At 32.6% G+C, this 21,360-nt stretch overlaps 3 protein-coding genes and 1 long non-coding RNA gene across 6 annotated transcripts; 3 read left to right on the forward strand and 1 right to left on the reverse strand.

The window, feature by feature from the left end:
• Window positions 1-140: 140 nt before the first annotated feature.
• On the forward strand, window positions 141-5,225 carry LOC128387366 (probable ATP-dependent RNA helicase DHX35). 3 transcript variants are annotated; one of them, XM_053346557.1, is made up of 4 exons: window positions 141-1,420; window positions 1,836-2,457; window positions 2,915-3,036; window positions 3,116-5,225. In XM_053346557.1, the coding sequence occupies exons 2-4, from the start codon at window positions 2,448-2,450 to the stop codon at window positions 5,048-5,050; spliced, it is 2,067 nt and encodes a 688-aa protein (XP_053202532.1). In that variant the 5' UTR covers window positions 141-1,420; window positions 1,836-2,447; the 3' UTR covers window positions 5,051-5,225. The 3 variants fall into 3 exon arrangements, with proteins under 3 accessions (XP_053202532.1, XP_053202533.1, XP_053202531.1); XM_053346558.1 differs by having other exon boundaries at window positions 2,006-2,457; XM_053346556.1 differs by lacking the exons at window positions 141-1,420; window positions 1,836-2,457 and having other exon boundaries at window positions 2,786-3,036.
• A 191-nt stretch (window positions 5,226-5,416) lies between these two features.
• On the reverse strand, window positions 5,417-7,368 carry LOC128387380 (uncharacterized). The gene is made up of 3 exons (XR_008325021.1): window positions 7,239-7,368; window positions 6,595-7,104; window positions 5,417-5,900 (listed from the first exon to the last, which is right to left on the reverse strand). It is a non-coding gene; the product is annotated as an uncharacterized LOC128387380 (long non-coding RNA).
• On the forward strand, window positions 6,376-15,288 carry LOC128387365 (myb-like protein Q). The gene is made up of 14 exons (XM_053346554.1): window positions 6,376-6,652; window positions 7,661-9,654; window positions 9,833-10,022; window positions 10,507-10,631; window positions 10,801-10,877; window positions 11,853-11,892; window positions 12,031-12,152; window positions 12,724-12,810; window positions 12,898-13,248; window positions 13,364-13,517; window positions 13,585-13,643; window positions 13,765-13,884; window positions 13,974-14,114; window positions 14,191-15,288. Exons 2-14 carry the CDS (start codon window positions 7,917-7,919, stop codon window positions 14,260-14,262), a joined length of 3,276 nt encoding a protein of 1,091 aa, XP_053202529.1. The 5' UTR covers window positions 6,376-6,652; window positions 7,661-7,916; the 3' UTR covers window positions 14,263-15,288.
• A 578-nt stretch (window positions 15,289-15,866) lies between these two features.
• On the forward strand, window positions 15,867-21,160 carry LOC128387364 (uncharacterized). The gene is made up of 2 exons (XM_053346553.1): window positions 15,867-17,056; window positions 17,277-21,160. Exons 1-2 carry the CDS (start codon window positions 16,857-16,859, stop codon window positions 20,719-20,721), a joined length of 3,645 nt encoding a protein of 1,214 aa, XP_053202528.1. The 5' UTR covers window positions 15,867-16,856; the 3' UTR covers window positions 20,722-21,160.
• The last annotated feature ends 200 nt before the right edge of the window (window positions 21,161-21,360 follow it).

The following is a 21,360-nucleotide window of genomic DNA, read 5'->3' on the forward strand; positions in this document are numbered from 1 at the left end:
TTTTATTCCTTAATTGCAATTACAAGTTTTAATTATTGTTAATCTTATTCTTCCTTTTTGATTTTCTTTTTTTCTCTGTTCATCTTACAACTAATTAGTCTACTATTTTTCTTGTTTCTTTCTCTCTCCAGTCAAATCTTTTTTGGGAGATTACCTGTTATGTGGTGACAACACTTATAAACCTTCATTTCTCTTTCTACAGTAAACTACCAGATAATGAGACTTGTTTGTAACTGTCGTTGTCGTGACGACAACGGAAAAGAAAGAGATGTATTATTAGTGATGGTTACATCACAAAGTAACAAAGGCGTAGCTCTGTTACTGGGTTGCTCAAAAACCACCCCCTAGGCTTCATCCTCATTCCTCTCCATGTATGTGTTTCCACTCTTACAAGTTGTTCCAATTATTGTAGTTACTAGAAATTCACTTTATCCTCCATAATTTTTGATTCTCTTTCTTTTTCCTCTTTCTTTCCTTTATCTTCCTCATCTTCTTCTTGTACCGTTATCTATTATACCAATAAGAGAAGAAGAGAGAAAATAATATCAAAAATTGAGCTGTTTTAAGTACTTTTTTTACACAATTGATTTGATTAATTGTTTCATCGATTGAGTTAATTTAGTTACGTTTGTGTGTTTGTTTTTGTTATATCATTTTAAATTATCATCATTTACTTAATTCCCCACCAACATCATCACCACATTTATCATCATAATCCTTGATCAACTTGAATCTAGTTAATTATTTTTCACCTCACTAAGGGTTATTTAAGTTAATTAAATCCTCGTTACCAAACAAAAACAATGATTACAACAATTAATTGGGTTGATAATCATTTGGATTGCTAATCAAACCTTATATTACATATATTTACAAGGTCAATCAAAGGATATCATGTGATCATATCATCGCTAATTGTGATAAATTAAAAATTAATCAAACTGGTCAACAATCAATTCAATTTAATTCAACACCAAACTAATTAATCTTCTGTGATCTTCAACAAAACAATCAAATCAAAACTGAATTAGATTATTTTTCAAAAATAAACAAAACAAAAAAAGACAAGGTAACAATTAATGAGGAGAAAACAATGTTACCTAATAACGTTTTTCATTTGGAATTAATCAGCAACTAGTGATTAACGATTTTCGATCAACAATTGGATTGAAACAATTTAGAATTGTAATAAACAAAACAAAATCTTTTTTTCGCCTTTTCAACGTAAACCAAAATACTCAAGTAAATATTATCATGTCTTCCACTTTAATCGCAAACAAAGGAAAGTTTAATTCATAAGATTCGAGAAATTGACCTCGAACGAATCGTGATCGAAGATGAATACGATGTGGCCAAGGAAATCGGTTCAGGTGATTACGTTAAAGTTTGTTTAGCTATCCATAAAAAGACAGGTACACAAGTAAGTTGACCATCACTCTCATCATCATGTTAATCCTTACCGACTAATCCTCACTCCTGAATAACGGTAAACCATAATCTTAATCCGTATCCCTTTTGATAGTGTCCGGTTGCAATTGGATTATAATATAATTTATCAACCAAAGAAGAGCAAGAAAACAAAATCTTTTTTTCTCAAACTATTTATACAAAAACAAATTAATATAACCAAATCAAGGAGCTTGTTAATCATGATTATCGTTGAGTTGATTGTAACTAAATATTAATAGTTAATCACAATTAATCAAACTGTTGGTGGTTTGCATTTTAATTATTATTATGTTGATTGTTGTCCGAAAATTAAAAGAAACTGATTATTGTCTAATCTTAATCTCTTTTTATTATAATTAATTTGCTTACGGTTATGTGTCAACAAGAATAATTCATTTTGACTGTTGATAGATTTTCAAGTTTCACCCTGAAGGCCTCACAATCATGATAATATTGAAAATGCTCTAATCGAAAAATCCAATTTATCTCTCTGGTTTCATCTTTTTGTGTCACTGGAACATTTTTGTTTTCTCTCCTTCTCTTTTCTGGTATCAAGTTTGGACATTTTAGTTTAGTTTTATATCATGGAACATGGTGATGACAATCCTAAGGTTCAAGAAGAAGGCCAAATATTACGTTCTAAGCTTCGGAAAGATTTCCTGGACACTTTGATGGTTCTTCGGGGAAAACAAGTAAACCTTGTTATGTACGAAACTGGTCTCACCTCTTTAAAAGCTTCTTACAAATCAGGTGATCCTAATTTCAATCATTTGATTGTTGAACATCTTGAAACTGCCATTGGAATTGTACCTAAAGCAATAATCAGAACTTGCGATGTTATCTCTTTAAATTTTAAACTCAATTAATTATCTTCATTATAACCCTTATTGTCTTTCTGATTGTCATCGGTTAAATATTGACCAGTATCTCTGTTACTTGGTCAATAACAATTTCTATTATACTGTGAACCAAATGGTTAAAAATATTAAAACATCAAAATGAACAAAGGCAAGTAAATGACTAATTGTCATCTAATATATTATCCAAATAATGATGATGCTGATGATAAAATCTAAGAATTGTGGATTAATAAGTGTTAAAAACTAATCCGTTTGAAGGGAAAGGAAACCAAATATTCAACAGCTGATTAGAAACAAAAAGGAAACCATTTTAAAGTGAAACTATAATTAATTGAACGTGATTGTGATTATTAATTAAGCGAAAAGAAAAGTGATTCCAAACCAATCAATAATCTTAATTGTTGGTAAATCATTTCGGTTTAATTTAAGCGCTAATTAGTATGGACCAATCACTAAATTGAATTTTACCAGTTTGTTTTCAACCGAAAATAAATCTTGGTTAATGAAGATTCAATTTATTGTGATCATCAAAATTCATCACTTTATTGATTCAACTTTTTTGCCTCGAAATTTAATTGTTTACAATTTATCCATGATTTTTACAGGTTTAACTGTGGAGGGATGGAAAGAGGAACGACCTGAAGCCAATGAGACAACAACAGTTACTTATAATCCAAATAAAGGAATTCCAATTGACCAACAAAGATATCGACTGCCGATTTATGAAGTAATTAACTTTTAATTAACATGGAAAGTGACCAATGTCCATCTTTTAATGATAATTTTATTTTCTTCTTCTTTTACAGTTTAAAGATCAACTACTTTATCTGCTGGAACAACATCAAGTTCTGGTAATTAGAGGAGAAACTGGTTGTGGTAAAAGTACCCAAATTGGCCAATATTTAACTGATGCCGGTTGGTCAAGAGGTGTTGACAATTTGTTCACAATTGGTATTACTCAACCTCGTCGGGTAGCAGCGACTTCACTGGCTAAAAGAGTGGCCGAAGAGAGAGGATGTCACCTTGGTAAACAAGTTGGTTATAGTATCCGATTTGATGATTGTTATGAACCTGGAATCACGGTGATTAAATACATGACGGAAGGGATTTTGATCCGTGAGATGATGAGTGATCCGTTATTGAAAAATTATTCTGTTATTATGGTTGACGAAATTCATGAGAGAACCTTACAAACTGATGTTCTACTTGGTTTGATGAAGAAAATTCTCCGAAAACGTCCCGAGTTTAGGTTAATTGTTTCTTCGGCAACGGTTGAAGTGGAAACGATGGAAGATTTTTTCACCGAAGATGGCCTTAAAACGACCAACTTAGCGATTGAAGGTCGAACTCATCCAGTGGAAATATTTTTCTCCAATGAACCAGTAGCTGATTATCTTAAATCTTCCGTTGATTGTGTAATTAAAATCCATGAGACTTTAGGAATTGGTGATATTCTCGTGTTTTTAACGGGACAAGATGAAGTGGAAAAGGCTTGTGAATCTTTACTAGATTATGCCAGAGGAATTAAAGATAATCCCGATTACAGGAAGATGTTTGTTCTTCCCCTTTACTCATCTTTACCTTCAGCTGATCAGCTCAAAGTGTTTGATGTTTTCCCTCGTTCGGTTCGTAAAGTAATTGTGGCCACTAATCTTGCCGAAGCTTCCATCACAATCAACGGAATTGTTTACGTGATCGACTGTGGTTTTGTTAAACTTCGATATTATAATCCGAAAACTTGTACAGATTCTTTGGTCGTGGTTCCCATTTCTCAAGCATCGGCCGCCCAAAGGGCCGGAAGAGCAGGTAGAACCAAACCTGGTTCTGTTTACCGTTTATACACCGAAAATGATTACAAATCTTTAGAACCATTTACTTGTCCAGAGATTCGTCGGTCATCCTTATCTCCAGTCATCTTACAATTAAAAGCTCTCGGTGTTAATAATATTCTTAAATTCAGTTTTCCCTCTAAACCACCAGAATATAATCTAATCACTGGACTTGAATTACTTTACGCTCTTGGTGGACTTGATGATAATGGTCACTTGACCGAACCTCTTGGCCTTCAAATGGTTGAATTGCCATTGGAACCAATGTTTGCCAAAATGTTATTAATCTCTGGTTCCATGGGTTGTTCAGAAGAAGCTCTTACAATTGCGTCTATGTTACAAGTCCAAAATATTTTTGTTCAACCTTCTTCTGGTCAACGATCAATAGCCGCTCGAAATTGTAAACACTCATTTTCAGTCGAAGAAGGAGATTTAATAACTTATCTAAATGTTTATAATAGTTTCATGGCAGCGGGTAAAGTGAAAAGTTGGGCTGATTCAAAGTATCTCAATTATAAAGGTTTACTAAGAGCAGTTGAGGTTCGATCTCGATTATCTAAATTACTTCGACGATTTAATGAACCAATTGTTTCTGCCGAAGGTGATGTTGATCTGGTTCGACGATGTATAGTTGCAGGATTTTTCGCCAATGCTGCTTATCTCCATCCCACCGGTGTTTATAAGACAGTTAAAGGAGATCATGAACTTCATCTTCATCCAACCTCAGTTCTTTACACTCGACCTCGACCTCCACAATGGGTCATTTTTGTTGAAGTTCTTCATACCACCAAAGAATATATGAGAGACTGTACAGTGATTGATTGTCGATGGTTATACGAATTGGCACCTCATTATTATGAATTCGGTACAGATCGTGAGGTTTTAGAAAGAAAATTACAATCATCAAAATAACAGAAAAAAGTAGCAAACTTGTAAATTAATCGACAATTTTTTTGACCATTGAAACTTTTTTTTTTAAATTCTGAAATCGTAATCGCAATCAATCAGTAATTCTTATTATGGAAAAATCTTTACAATTTTATTAATCTATTTTTCATTGGAATTAAACCATCTCAAATTTAACCAATGATCGATTGTAACTGTTGATTAAATTTGATTGACGTAAATTTTGCAACTATCATTGAGCTAAAAAAAGTTGGACTCGAATTTAATTTCAATTTATCTCGAAAACGGTTCGATCGATTTTAACGATTTTTGTCTACTACTGATGAAAAAACTCCCAAAGTTTTCCCTCGGAACCACCAGAATATAATTTAATCACTGGCCTTGAATTACTTTACGCTCTTGGTGGACTTGATGATAATGGTCACTTTATGAGGATTCAATCCATTCTGGTCATTTGTATTCATCAGTTTTATTGGTTCATTTCAGACTCGAACCTTAAATGTTGTTAACTTAATCCACGATTTTTACATGTCTAATTGATGAGTGAAGAGGAACCCGAAGCCAAAGAGAAAACATCACTAAAAGGGTTAATTAGAGCAGTTGAGATTCGATCGCGATTAGTGAATTGTTTCCACTGAAGACATTCATCTGGTTCGACGGTATATTGTTGAAAATTTTTTAGAATTGGCTTCTCATGATTGACAACTTGATCGATAACTTTTTAGGAAGAAAATCAGAACCATCCAATTAATAGAAAGAAAAATTATCGAACTTGTAAATGAATCGACAATTTTAAGGGCCATCGGTACTTTTTTCAAAGATTCTTATACAATCGTAATTACCATCCATTCAGTAACTATGGAATCATGAAATAAAATTTGATTACAATTTTGTTAGTAAATTTTCACCGGTGTAATTACAACATGAAATTAGGATAATTTCAATTGTTTCTGGAATCGTGAATAATATTTGGATGAACAATTGATCAACTTGAATAACAAAATATGAGGAGAAAAACAAATCAACATACAATTTGAATTAATCTCAACGAGTTAACAAGATGATTAACACAAATGATGTTTTACCAATTGGAAAAATAAACTAATTACTAGTTCATTTGCCAATTATCCCAAATTGTTATTACACTTGTGTTTGTATTACAACTGTTATTGGGAATTTGATTAAATTAGATTACATTCTCATCAGTAACTTGTTATCTTCATTTTCACCGAGAGGTTCATTCTGATGATGACTACGATTCATTTAATCAATCAATAAGAATCATTCTTACTTTTTCTCTGTCTATTTTCTCCTCTTTCTCTTCTTTCTCCATCTCACCGAAGCCAAGACTTTCCTCTCTCTCTCTCATCTTCCTTTCTCCGGTTTTAGTGATCATTAAACTCTAGTCTCTCATTTTTTGTGATTCTCTTTTTCCATCTTTCCATCATGTTTCAGTTTTTTCTTTTATACAATTAAATTGGATTAATTATGTTCCATCAGCAATTCAATAAACTCTAGTTAATTGTAAATATAAACAATTTTCTTCTTACCTGATTAAAGGGTGGAAACCATTTGATTGACACTTTATCTTGATCACCATCTTACTAGGTAATTACTGGTTCCTTTTCCTTTGTTTTTCTTTCTTTACAATTAAATCTTCATAACGGTAACAATCGGTTAATTGTCTTTCGATGTCATCTTGATTTACCTTTCAATCTATTTGGATTGTTGTTTCTTGTTCACATTTCCACCACTTCAATTGGTTTATTGTTTTTCCTTTTGCATAGAAACGCGTCACTGATTCTCATCAAACTCTCATCTTATTTCGCTAATTGCACCTTAAATTTGATCAACAAGATTACAATTAATCACCATTTTGATTCATTTGATTTTGTCCATTTCGCTTGTTCCACCAAATGATTGAAATCTCAGTCCAAGTCACAATCCAATAGCAAATGACATTCAAAGTCAACCTTACATAATTAAACACCGATAAAGTTGTCAGTAGATTAAACCCATTAACAAGCCTTGAAAAGCCATAAAAGAAAACCAATCAATAACTGAAATGAAAAGGAAACAATTAGATTAAATTAACTAAAAAACTGAATTGAAATCAACTTAGATGAGAGATAATTTCAATTTAAATTGATAGAAAAGAATAGAATGAAAAAAACGAAAATAGAAAATATCAAACCTTGTCAACTAATACAAACTCTCATTGGAAAACCATAGATTTCAATCAACAATTTATTCCAAACAATCAAATCAACACCTTTAATCTAAAGTAAACAATTTAATTGTTAATTTTTCTTCTCATAGAAAATGTTATCAAAATAACAACAAAAAAAAAAGAATAAGAAAGTGTTTCCATCTATTGAGAGGAAAATGTAAAATTCTAATCGAAAAGGGGGAGGAGATAAAAGAAAAATAATTTTCTTTTCTCAACTCGAACATAAATGTTCATTTTTGTTCTTGTTTATTCAATTTTTATTCCTTAATTGCAATCACAAGTTTTAATTATTGTTAATCTTATTCTTCCTTTTTGATTTTCTTTTTTTCTCTGTTCATCTTACAACTAATTAGTCTACTATTTTTCTTGTTTCTTTCTCTCTCCAGTCAAATCTTTTTTGGGAGATTACCTGTTATGTGGTGACAACACTTATAAACCTTCATTTCTCTTTCTATATAATTTTTTTTTTCTCTTCCCTTCACATTTATCACTTTCTCTATTCTCTTTCTTTTTTTGTATTTGTTATTTTGTTCGAACAATTTTCTTATTCTTTTCGCTTAAACTAAATCTCTTCCCGTATGGTTGATTTTTTCTGTCAAAGCGGAGAAAACTCCCTGGTGATCTGGTGAGTAGGTTTAATTTATGTCAATCTCTTCGCCTGAAGAAATCGCCTTAGCTTTGTCTTTTGAAGAGGTGACAGGGTACGACGAAATAATTGAGAACCTATTCCCTAAATGTCGCCCTCGGTCAGACGGTAGTAATACCAAAGAGACTACTGCTGGCAGAGGGGCTTGTGTTAATTCAGAAAATGGCATTTCTGTAAATGATAACGGTACCGACGGTAGTAACCATTCATCCTTACATTCCCAATCACCACAATCTTCTAATCACCATCACCACTACCATCATCATCACCATCATCCACTTCATCTTCAACAGCAACAGCAGCAACAACAACAGCAACAACAACAACAACAAGATCAACCATCTCATTATCAAATTCACAAATTACTTTCTTCCCTTGAAGATGATGATGAATCAACTCCTTCACATGATCATAATCACCATCAGTTTCATTTTGTTCAATATCACCATTCTCACCAACGACGAAGACGGTCAACTGGAGGGAATGAAGATGACCCAAAACAACAAGATTTAATGGATAATGATGATCCTGAACCTCTAGTCCGGATTAAAGGTGATTTTCCATATTCACAAGACCGAAGTCCACCATCAACACCCCCTCCACATCGTGTTAGCTCAACCATTTCCTTACCAACTCTTTTCAACAATAACAGCAACCTTAATGTCAACAGCAACAACAACAACGATTCTAGTCAACAATTGCAATCACAATTACATTTTAATAAATCTCCAACAGTACCTTTAACTGGTCAATTAAACGCTGTACCTGGTACATGCCAAAGACAGCCAATAACAACACCATCCTCATCATGTGAGGAGCCCCAGAATCTTTCAATTGGCAATAAATTATTGATAAATCACAATATCAACAGTTATAACAGTAATGCATCTTCAAGTGACCAAGAAAGTCCCGAAGAGGATCAAATAATCATTGGTAATGTGCCCATAGCTAAATATACCGGTTCACCTCGTAGATATGGACCAAAATTACCGTTAGTAACTGAGCAAGCCGATGAAAAAGAAACCGATGATATGAGCTCACCAAGTAAAAAGATTATCAATCCATCATCCCTTTTACCTGGACGATTAGCTGGACTTGTTAAAGGTGATCCATGGCATTCAAATTCTATTAATCCAAATTCATTTAATAATCTAATTCGTGCTGCTGAAACTTATGAGAATGATTTACTTCCACCTCATCATTTCTCTCTATCACCAGAGATTACCGATGGAGATAGTAATGATATTGAAAGTGAATTTTCAATTGGTGAGGGTAGTTTACATTCACTTTCCCGGAGTAACATGATGCCAATCCTTGAAGATGGTCTTTCCAGTGGAATACCTTCCAGTGATAATGAATTAGATGATGATTTCGATGAAACTTCCCCACCTTTAGATACACTTACCACATCCTCTTCTCTAACTACAACAACCATTTCCACAACAACAACAACAACAGCAACAACAATAGCAACACCATCAGCCTCATGTTCAGTTTTAACAGCAACCACAACATCAGTAACCAATTTACCAATTTCAACAATCACAAATCAACCTGTCAATCATTCAACTCAGGTCATTAAACGTGATAAAGATTCAATATTAGGCATTAAGGAGACACTTATCGATTGTATTCAAGAACGAGTCTCTTATGATGAAAGAAGAAATTGTCAAAGTTCAAATAATCTGGAGAAGCAAATTCAACATGGATATTCATCATATCATTCTACAGCTGGTGAGTTTATCTTCCTCGTTTTTTTTTATCATCTTTTCTTCCATATACCTTGAGGTTACTATTAACTAATCTTTCATTCTCCTTCTGCTTTATTCTTCTTTCCCAAAATCTTCTCATCCACACCTTTTCTCTCAACCATCAATCTAATTTCTACTACAATTATCTCTTTCTCTCTCAGATAATTCCCACCCCGAACGTTTAAAAGAATCAGTTGATATGTATGATAAACCTCTTGAGGTTCGACAACCTATGGAGCAACATAGACAAAATTTTCGGCGAACCCGATCTCTTCAGTTAGACCAAAGTAACGGACAAAATTTCGGATCAACAGTTAACAGTTCAGTTTCCGAATCAAATTTCGAAACTAGGTAACGTATCTAACTAACTTTTCCCACCTTGTAATCATTATCTTCTCCATGATTGCACATTCAATCTCCACAATGGCACATAAATGAGTAAACCATACAATCAAATCTAAAGAGTTGTTACTCCCTTGATCAAATCTCTTTTTTTGCCTCTCTATCGCTCACTTTCCACTTCCCCCTCTTTCTCTATCAATTACTTTAATCAAATCCCAACTATGTCTTTACCCCCTCTTCAATTGTTAATTAAATTTTTGATTGGTATATGTGCTTAACCTTATCGAGCTAAGTTTCTTATTGATTTTTTCATGTTTGCTCCTCTCTTACTCACTATCTTCCCTCTTCAATCTTTCACACTTAATCTTCGTTTCTCTCTTTCTTTAGCTCCCTCTCTCTCTCTCTCTCTCACTCGCCTTCTCTTCTTCTCATTCTTCATCTTCCTTTCTCAAAAAACTTACATTTTTCTTATTCTTTTCTCTGTTTCTACCAGATATGAACAAGACCATGGTTCTTCTCGAAAAATATCCAATCTAAATCAACCAAAATCATCATTCGAATCAAAGGACAATTCAAATAAAATGAATGAACATCAAGCCCATTCCCATCTCGATGAAGGTATGATGAGAATTACATCTTTTTCCTCTTATTCTTCTTTGTGTTGACCCATTCCTATCTTTAATTAACCTCTTTTTCTCTTTTTTTTCTTTCTTTGTTTACCTTTTTGTTTCTGTTCTATTTAACTTTTAACTTATCTTTTTTTTTCAAATTTCTTTTTTACTTTCAGAATCTGATACTGATCAAGAAACTGATCGTCTTTTGGGTGCACAAAGAGTCGAAGAAAAAAATAACTTTGATGAAAAGGTAATCAGCTTCTCCTTTATTTTAATTCTCATTACAATTAAATTTAACAGCTGAAAATCAGACTAACAAGTTTAATTACAATCTGCTCCTTTCACCAAACTAACAATTTATCAGCAAAAAAAAGAGCTGTTGACATGATCACAATCAAAGATTATTATCCAACTGAATATTAACTTAATGTTTACAATTAACTTTCCCTTTCCTATCATGATAATTTTCAAACTTGAATCTTTTTTTTCTGTCGATTGATTATGATCAATAAATTGCCAATATTTCAAGATTGTGCTCATGTTTCAGCCTTTAATTGTTTGCAAGAGCTAAATTATCATCTAAATAATTTGACATCTAATTTTCCATGACCTTCTCTCAATTCATTTAATATAAACTTTTTTTCTTGGTTAGTTAATTTCTTTTATTATTTCATACACAATTTGTTCAGGTTAATTATATATATATAATAATCGGAATACAATTTTTGAATAAATCAACAGTATATTAACTTACAATTTATATATATTATTATATAAATGAATGAGCAACTTGTACAAAATTAGACTAAAAAATATCGTTAATCGTTAATTATATCAACAGCATCTCATTTAACCAATAAGACTAAATTAATATTTGTTGTAATTTTGATTTATGTTGATTAAGCTCTTGAAAAACTCATGATAACTACAAATACCGGTAGATTAATGTTTATTTTTGATTGTTTACATCTTCTCATCTGATCAGTTAATAATTAATTAACCTAACCTACCTTGTCTACCTTTGATAATAAAGCAGTAACTTTCCCATCTTATCTTGATTGCATCTTTTTCTGCTTCTTTCATCATCATCTTTCCACTATATGTACATACACAATGAGTCAATATAAAATTCATCTAAAAGTTATGAGCTTTTAAATGTGATATTATCAAATTAACTAACTAACAACAACATAAACTCACTTAATTGTCTATCCTTTTGCAACAGAATAATGGTTACATTAGAAAAAAGAACAGTCCTCGAGAAAGTGAGTATTAAATTGACAAATAGAATAACAGAAAACCGTTAATTTAATTTAAACGTTCTCTTAATAATCTGTTTCCTTTTTTTTTATTCTTTTTTTATTATACTTAATTCATATTCTCACCATCATCTCCACCATTAGCTCTTATTGAAGGAGTTCTGTTTAGAGCTCGTTACCTTGGATCAACCCAATTAATATGCAATGGACAACCAACCAAAGCGACTCGAATGATGCAAGCTGAGGAAGCGGTTTCCCGGATTAAGGTGAGAAATTACCTGGGCACTCCCTTCAACTTATCCTCATCGGTTGTTCATCAGCGAGACTGAAGCAAAAAAAACATGATAATCATTATTATTGGTTGTCTATAATTGATTTTCAGCTAACTAATCAAATTAGATTCTTCTTACACAAAAACTGAATTTGAAACCTGATACTATTCAGTTCTGTTACATAGTAATGCTTTTTTTTGCTTCTTTCGTATGGATATGTAATATGTATTGTCCGGAAATGAACCAATTAACAGTAATGATTTATTTCCAATTTCCGTTGATAATTTTTCGTTCATTGTTTCATTACCTGAATCTACTTGTAATGAAAAAATTTTAATTCCTTATTAACTCGTATTTGTAAAATATTCATTCAACTTTTTTTCTCATGCTTTCCAAATGTATCTTTACAATTGCTATAAAAGTCATTGGTAAGGATTTGAAGGAATATGATTTTCCCCTTTTTTCATCATCATCAATCATCTAACCCATTGTTTACCTTGATTTTCTGTCTTAAATAATTAGCTAATTAACTGATTTTCTTTTAATTTCCTTGATTAATTATTAGGCTCCGGATGGTGAATCTCAACCCAGCACCGAAGTGGATTTATTTATTTCTACTGAAAAAATTATGGTTTTAAATACAGACTTAAAAGTAACTTTATTCTTAATCTTTTAGATTTTAATTTGCTACTTGGATGATTAGTTATTGATTGACTTTTCTTTTATCATTAATCAATAGGAAATAATGATGGACCATGCACTAAGAACAATATCTTATATAGCTGATATTGGTGATCTTCTTGTTTTAATGACTCGACGTCGTGTTGTCAATCCTTCAGATGATTCCAATGACCATAAAATGAAACGTATTCCAAGAATGATATGCCATGTCTTCGAGTCAGAAGAAGCCCAATTTATTGCTCAATCGATTGGACAAGCGTTTCAAGTTGCCTATATGGAATTTCTGAAGGCAAACGGAATAGAAGATTCTAGTTTCGTTAAAGAAATGGATTATCAAGAAGTTTTAAATTCTCAGGAAATTTTCGGCAATGAGCTGGAAATGTTTGCCAAAAAGGATAGGCAAAAAGAAGTACGTGTAACTACTGACCCCAATGGTCAAAATTTCGGCCCCATGGAAAAAAGATAATACGATTTTAATCAATCAATCTTATTCGAAATCTTTTTCCCTCTTCGTTTTTGTCCAGATAATTATTCCAAAGCAAAAGGGCGAGATATTGGGCATAGTAATTGTAGAATCTGGTTGGGGCTCAATGTTACCCACCGTTGTTATTGCTAACATGACACCACAAGGTCCCGCTGCTCGGTGTGGACAAATTAACATAGGGGATCAAATAATTGGTAATTAATTGTTTACTTGAAAAAAATTTTACTCAGAATTAATATTGTTTGTTTCTTCATCAAAAAGCAATTAATGGAATCAGCCTTGTAGGTTTACCTTTATCGACTTGTCAAAGTTATATTAAAGTAAGTGTTAATTAATTATACACTCTGTCAACTCATGAGATATTATCAACTCATGGAAACAGTTTTTGATTGAATGATAATTAAATTGTTAATCATATTTTTTGTTTATAATTTAAATTAGAATACAAAAAATCAAACAGCTGTGAAAATGACACTGGTTCCTTGTGCGCCTGTGGTTGAAGTGAAAATAAAGAGACCTGATACAAAATATCAATTAGGATTTAGTGTTCAAAATGGAGTGGTCAGTATTATCAATTGGTCATTTGATTGATTTTGGTTTTTTTTTCGGCTAAATTTTAATTAAATTTTGTTTTCTCTTCTTTCAATCAGATTTGTAGTCTTTTACGTGGTGGTATAGCTGAACGAGGAGGAGTCCGAGTGGGTCATCGAATCATTGAAATTAATGGACAAAGTGTTGTCGCTGTGCCACATGAACGGATTGTCAATCTTTTAGCAACCTCAGTAGGAGAGGTAAATTGATCAATCTAAATTATATGAAAATTTGACTAATTGATTGTTTTGCTCTCTCTCTCTCTCTCTCTCTCAGATTGCTATGAAAACAATGCCTACTTCAATGTATCGTCTTTTAACTGGTCAAGAATCGCCTGCTTATATTTAGAATTGACAAATTTTCATCGACTCCCTCTTTCTGTGTATTTCTCTCTCAATGTTTTACCTCCTTTGGAAACTTTATATTCTCATATACATAAAAATTTCGAGGATTTTGTGCCTTTGATCATTTGGTTGATGATGGAAGGTTTAATAACAACGCTTATAGAATAGTTAATTGTCAGAAAAGGAAAAATTTTCTCTTTAAATTCAAATTTGCAAATCACTTTTTTCCATTAATCAGATCAACTTGTAAATCTGATATTATAATACAGTCAAGATCCTCAGACCTTGTCAACTATATTTTCCTAGTTAATTAATTGGGATTAACTTTTACATAAATTATTTCCTGATTTATGTTTGCAAATTTGGGATTCACTTGACCATAAACACAGTTTAATTTAACCGTTTTAACACCGCAAATAAACCCAAGCAATTAAAAGTTGTAACTGTTGTAAAAGTATATCGTCCAGACAAATGAACGTACGAAACATTGGAAACTCATTTTCATCATGGATTCTGGTTTTTTAAATTCTGCTTTCAATCCTCTGATCATTAACATTATCATCATCATCTGTATCTTCAACACACCATCAACTTAATGTCAACCATTTGTACTTACATCTATTTAATGATTGTCGACAATTTAGTCAACCTTTCTTTTAATTAATCTCTTCTCTTTCAATCAATCGAATTTTATCAATTTATCATGTTAATATGATAATTTATAGATTAATTGGAATATAACTGATTTCTAATTAATTTGATAATCAGCTGTGGAAACTTTGATAAGTGACCGAATATAATTTATAACTGAAACCAAAACATCAAGAGAAATGCATTTACAGCTGATTATCATCTTCATCTCTCTCTCTCTCTCTCTCTCTCTCTCTCTCTCTCTCTCTCTCTCTCTCTGTGTTTAATTCTAACGATATAAACAATGATATCTTTCTCATTATCTCTTGTATAAGTGACCTGCTGATTGTGATTAAATGATGATCTCATTTTTTGTAATTAAATTTATTATCAATGTCAATCCAATTGTGATCTCAATTTATTTCTATTATAAATCAATCAATAGATTAAGAACGAAATTTCTGAAAAATATCATCAGGATAATAATCAATCGGAAGAATACGAAAAAAAAATGATCGAAAAAAAAAATTTTCGAAGTTTTTTCCCTTCATAATTAATCATTTCTCACACTTTCTCTCTTTTCATTGATAATTACAGTCCAATTACAATCAACAGGTAAACACTGTATAGTGAAAGTGATTAACCGAAATGAGGTTGATTTTAAACAATTAATTCATCTGATTAAAGTTACCATCTGATGATCTTGACCAACAGTTGATTGTGAGTTCCAAAGCTATTGTTGTTTACCAAACAATCAAGGTTTTCCATCTTGGGTGGAATTAATTTGGACAATTTAATAGCGATAATTAAAGTGATAAATTCAATTCTCAACCTTAATTATCCTTCAAAACTAAACCACAATAGTTAACAATTAATTCTTTGTGATTGAATAACCTTTTTTCCTCTCGAAAACCAGGTAAACATATTTGAAGAAACAGAAGAGAAAAAACAAAATTAAAGGTAACACGTTCTCCTTGATAGACTAACAGGTAAGAAGAAAATGTCAATAATTGCAAACAATTCTAATTGTTTATCGGTTTTCTATCAATGGGAGAGAGAGAGAAAAAATAGAATAGAACAAAAAATGAACCATGAAAATCGCTCACTGATTTTGCTCCAACAAAGAAAATGGTTGAGCCTTGGAACCGAATCTCTGGTTTTCTAATGTGTTTATCTCTCTGCTAATTCTTGATTGTTGTTTATTTTTCTTTTCTCCATCAATCACCAAATTGAAATAATCAATTTCCACTGGTTAACATTTCATTCCAGTAGATGAATAAGTAAATTTATCTAATCTTTTGGTTGTTCAACTTAACTACATTATCTCCTCTCATCTAATCATCATCATCATCTGTAATTAAACCTCATTTTGAGTTAATTGTTTGTGACATTGTGTTGATTGTGTTGATTGCTTTCTCATCTAACAACTATAATAATAAACAGTTGAATATATAAACTGAAATGATTACGAAATTGTGAAATGGTTCAGTTAATTTCTTGCTACTTGAGGAAAACAACAACAACAACAACAACCATTGGATTCAATTGGTAACCATCATAAAGGGAAAAACATCAATAAAGAGTAAAAATTATTATTCTAATTGTGATTCTCTTTGTTTTCTGTTTTAAATTGTTTGAGTAATTTAAAATTAGAATCAACAATTAGCTCTCTTCCTCCTTTTGTGCAACATTTTAATTCCAATTGCCGGTTATTATTTTACTGTTATCAACAATTTACTTTTCTTCATTTACTCCAATTGAATTGATTTAATTTTCTTCTATATTCTCATTCACCTGACGGTTTCATCTTCTGTCTTCATCAACCTCTTCTCTCTCTCTCTCTCTCCTTTACATCATTTTACTTTAATTGTTTTGGATGGTTAATCATTAAATGATCGATTCTCAGATGATTGTTATTCCATCAACTGTTGTGTATCTTTTTAATTGTTACCATTTAGTTAATTTCCAATGGCCTTTTCTTTAAGTTCACCTAATCATCACTCTAACCAACAACCGATCTCATTGGTTAAAAATTCACCAAGAAAACGGTTACCATCATCATCGCCTCTTTTGGCTTCCATTAATGACGCTTTTCAGGCTAAATGTGCTAAAGAATTAAACAAATTACGTTCCAATTGTCGAAAGACTTTACAACAAGATTTAACAAGGTGAATATTTAACAGAATTAATTACAATTAATGTTAGAAAAAGAGAGAGAAAAAAAGTGTAACCAAAACCTTCTCATCGATCGATAGGGGAGTTGGTTTGGTTTTATTTTGTTCTTTTCTCTTTTTGTCACAATTTCTATTCTATTTACCAGAAAATATTACAATTCTATTCCTTTCTTTTTCCTTCCTTATTTTGGGTGATCTGTGTATCGATAATCAGGTTATTGGATAAAGAGACTCTTGCTGATACTTTCATCGAAGGCGATACCTTTAGGAAATCTTGTCATAGCTGCTTATTGGCTTCTCGAGTTCCACTTTTCTATTCACATTTGGTTAATTATTTTGATTACACTGTTACCAAACATTCACGTAAAGGATTCAATTCCTATCGACTTCCGTCAACAATTGACTGTAAAGAGATTACTGACTTTCTATCTAAAGTTTATTGCCATGAAGATATTAGTCTAGAGGAGACATTGATTATTGATAAATTACGAGATCATATTACTATTAATATGACATCAGAATCTGGTATTGATAAAAAGTCAATCTCATCATCCGGTGGAGATGAACTCAATCCAATTGGTATCAACAATAATGACCTAGTTCGAGATGATAGTCTCGATGATATTAAAGAATCTGGTAAAGGGGATATCGACAAGGATAGTCTTAAACCCTCGGATAGTTTGGAGCTTGTTACTGATTCCTTGAATAATATTAGCCTTTCATCGGAGGATAATAACAAAAATGACCATCAGAGTACCGATTACGAGGATAGTTTGGCCACTAGAACCAAGGAACGTGAAGATGGAGGATTAACTTCAAGTGGTTCGAGTCAAATGGTTAGAAGTGGGACTTTTGATCGACTCTCATCAATTCCCCTTGAAGATTCATCGCGAAAAGATATTCCTGAGGAGAAATTAGTTTACAACAATGATGCCGATCAAATGTTTAAATTGATTGAAGAGAAACCGATGTTGGTTAACAATTTACGACATAAAATTGATTCATTCGAGTTAAATTTAAATTGCATTCCTAAAGATTGTTCATCAACCAAAGATTCCCTCGAAAATGAGGAAGCGATTGTAAATGATGTTGATGTTATCACCCCATTGGCCGAAGCAGCGGAAAGTTTGACCACTCGATCTCAGAGTAGTTCATTGTTCCAATTTTTCGTCGATATGGATTCAATGTCTGCTAGTTTACCGAATTGTCAACCAAGTACCAAAGAAGAAAAGACAAATAATATGACCTCTTCGGGCTTTATGTTCATCGATTTAAACTCTGTTGGTACTGATGGTGGTTCAGAACAAAAATCTCGAACAATTGAACGGGACAAAAACAAAACTAAAGTTAATTCAAAAAAAGATGAAGGTGAAAGGAGTAGTAAAAATGATTCCATACTCTCGATGAAATTATCAACCTCCAGGTCAACTCGATGTAGGTCAAGTCAAAGCGATGATAATAATAATAATCAACAATCGCTCGAAAAGAGTAATCAACAAATTGGTAGTCACCTGATCTCAGGAAAATCAATGAATTACCATCGACAAGCGAGTTGCTCATCTGGTTTAAGAGGTGGACCATCGACGACTGATCGTAACTTTTTACAAATCAAAAATCGAAACAAAAATTTTAATCGACAATCATCATCACCGATGAGCTCAATGGACAGTGGAATGTTATCTTCCCTCAATTCAGAAAATCCCCATGGAGATGAAGAAGATTGGTTATTAAGTATTAAAACGAATCGAACTCGAACCAATAAACCATCAAGTTCTCTTTGGATATCGACCGGTGAAGGTCAACCGGAAAGTGAACAATATGATGATACAAGTTGCAATAAACTGAATTCCATAGGATCTAAACAAAAACATCAACTAATAACATCGGCAAATAGTTCAACGTTTAGTGATAACAACAACAATGAGAATTCAAGTGTTGACAACAACGATAATAACGAAATGTATAAGCGTACAATTAACGCGTGCTCCAAATTGGGTGAAGATTTGCTTCAAATGTACATGAACAATATTAACTCTGACATTACCATTAAAGTGGACAATTCAAGCAGTATTAAGGCTCATAAATGTATCCTGATCGCTCGAAGTCCATACTTTGCGGCCATGTTTTCCGGTGAATGGCGCGACTCAAAGACATCAACTATTACCCTTCAAGGATTTAGTTATACCTCCGTTCACTTTGCTTTATGTCACATTTACAGTGGTGCCTTAAACATTCCCGACGATGATAATCTAAACCTCGCAGAGTTGGCCTTACTTTCCAACCTATTGGCTCTTGATACACTTCGAGATGTTGTCATCTATGAATTGGAAAAAACTTATTGCCACTTTTTCCATAAACCATGTAACGATTGTATCGTAGGCATAGTCGATTGTCTAATCGTTTCCTCCGAGTGTGGATTCTCAACCCTCCATCAAAAGTGTCTCACCTGGTCAGGTAAACATTTTGGTCGCCTCTGGCCAACTCGTTCCTTTGCTTGTCTACCCAGTTCCATATTAAACTCGTGCTTCCAAAGTACGATACACTCAATGACACCTAAATCGATCATCGATGTAATTTTAAATGTTGACCGATTAGCGAAAACAACACCAAAGGTCAAATGGGCTGAACCAATTTTCTCACTTATCGGCCGTTTAATTGAACAATGTGTTAACTTTGTGGCCGGAAGTTACGATCTAATCGTGGCCAGTGATTCTTTCATCTCCTTGGGACGAGGTAACTCCTGGAATATTTCCGCTCTTGAGGAAACTTTTCTCGCCGCCATGAACAACCTTACACCGGACACGGCCTGTAAAACGCTGGTCAAGTTAAATAACATCATCTCAATCGCAGAGAACGAGAAAGCCTTTGGTTATGGTCCGTACGCTGAGCCCTATGTTTCCCTTGTTCGTAAAATGTATCGGCACTGTGAACGTTCATTGGTACAGAATGTTAACCAGGCAGTTATCGCTCCCAATTGGTCACTTTTACCACTCGAAGTGCAACAGAAAATCAAAGACTCGGCAATAATTGTCTTCGAATTTGATAAGCCACTTGCACCACGACCACAACTTTCCAGTTCTCAGCTTCAATCGTTGCGAGCCAAAAAACGTTCATCAATGATCACTGAACAATCATCGACTTCATCGGTGACCAAATCATCAACATCCTCCGCTAATTATAAGACTGGTGGTACTCATAGATCACGATTACGAAGTGGTGGTGAATCGCGCAGTCAAGCTTCATTAAAACGCTCATCAAGTGATCACATTTACGATGAAGTTACACTCGAATCGGGTGATCTTATCGATGGAGCTGCTTCCCTACCAGTCACAACAATTAAGAATGACCATCGTTCCCGTCATGATAATCACCGTAATCGCTCATCATCTGGTCGACATTCACGAGATGGTTTGAGCTCATCAACTTCAAATGATAACAATAATGATTTAGTTGATTCATTAAATTCATCAATAAACGATGAACGTTATTTAGAAACAGAAAATCCTCGGAAAATGATTAACAAACAATCAAACGTTAATCGTCACACTAAAAGTCCACAATCAACACCATCTCGTCAATCTAATCATCGTCCATCCTCATCTCGACCACGAACTTCATCAGTATCACGATCTCTGGCCTCGAGACCACCATTTAAATAATATTTTAAATGTTCAACAATTAAGACAAACAACTTTGAACAAAAACCTTAAATTGCTACAAATTAATCAACATTCACATGAAACCAAGAATCTCAGTTACAATTAACAATTAGGTATTTAGTTTATACCTATTGAGAAATTGATGCTTTTCAATTTTGTCAAAAACAAAATGCAATTAACTTAATCATAATTGACTTAACAAGTAATTTAATTAACCACGAGTTTACAACCAATTAAGAAGCGTTCACCAAAATAAATCAAGTGCAAATCAACCAATGGACATGAAATCTAATTGAAAATCTTAAAGCAATTAAATGGCAGATAATCGGGAAAAATGCAATTAAGAAACTAAATTTGATGATGAGCCAATCAAAGGAAAATTGTATCAACAATTAACAAAAATAAAAAAGAATCAATAATCAAGCCATATAAATGGAAACGCAATTGGATTAAACAATTAGATCTCAAGGAAAAATTAATCAACTATAATAATTTATATTCCCAAATATGCTATTTAATTAATCAACAATTTACTAATTTAAATACTTTCTCTCTTTTTCTCAATTACATTCTAGTCAATCAACAATTTAAGAAAAATCAAAATATTTAATTGCTAATCTCAAAGTAGCAATAATCAAT

This window comes from Panonychus citri, unplaced genomic scaffold, assembly GCF_014898815.1.
Source record: "Panonychus citri isolate SS breed McGregor unplaced genomic scaffold, ASM1489881v1 Contig00083, whole genome shotgun sequence".
NCBI classification, from domain to species: Eukaryota; Metazoa; Arthropoda; class Arachnida; order Trombidiformes; family Tetranychidae; genus Panonychus; species Panonychus citri.

Bases quoted from the DNA above. Each gene is read 5' to 3' on its own strand.
- LOC128387366 (XM_053346556.1), top strand. From the start codon at position 2,812: ATGAAGATTCAATTTATTGTGATCATCAAAATTCATCACTTTATTGAT. The intron at 3,037-3,115 runs GTAATTAACTTT...CTTCTTTTACAG, and splicing joins ATCGACTGCCGATTTATGAA to TTTAAAGATCAACTACTTTA.
- LOC128387365 (XM_053346554.1), top strand. From the start codon at position 7,917: ATGTCAATCTCTTCGCCTGAAGAAATCGCCTTAGCTTTGTCTTTTGAA. The intron at 12,811-12,897 runs GTAACTTTATTC...ATTAATCAATAG, and splicing joins TTTTAAATACAGACTTAAAA to GAAATAATGATGGACCATGC. The intron at 14,115-14,190 runs GTAAATTGATCA...TCTCTCTCTCAG, and splicing joins TAGCAACCTCAGTAGGAGAG to ATTGCTATGAAAACAATGCC.
- LOC128387364 (XM_053346553.1), top strand. From the start codon at position 16,857: ATGGCCTTTTCTTTAAGTTCACCTAATCATCACTCTAACCAACAACCG. The intron at 17,057-17,276 runs GTGAATATTTAA...ATCGATAATCAG, and splicing joins TTACAACAAGATTTAACAAG to GTTATTGGATAAAGAGACTC.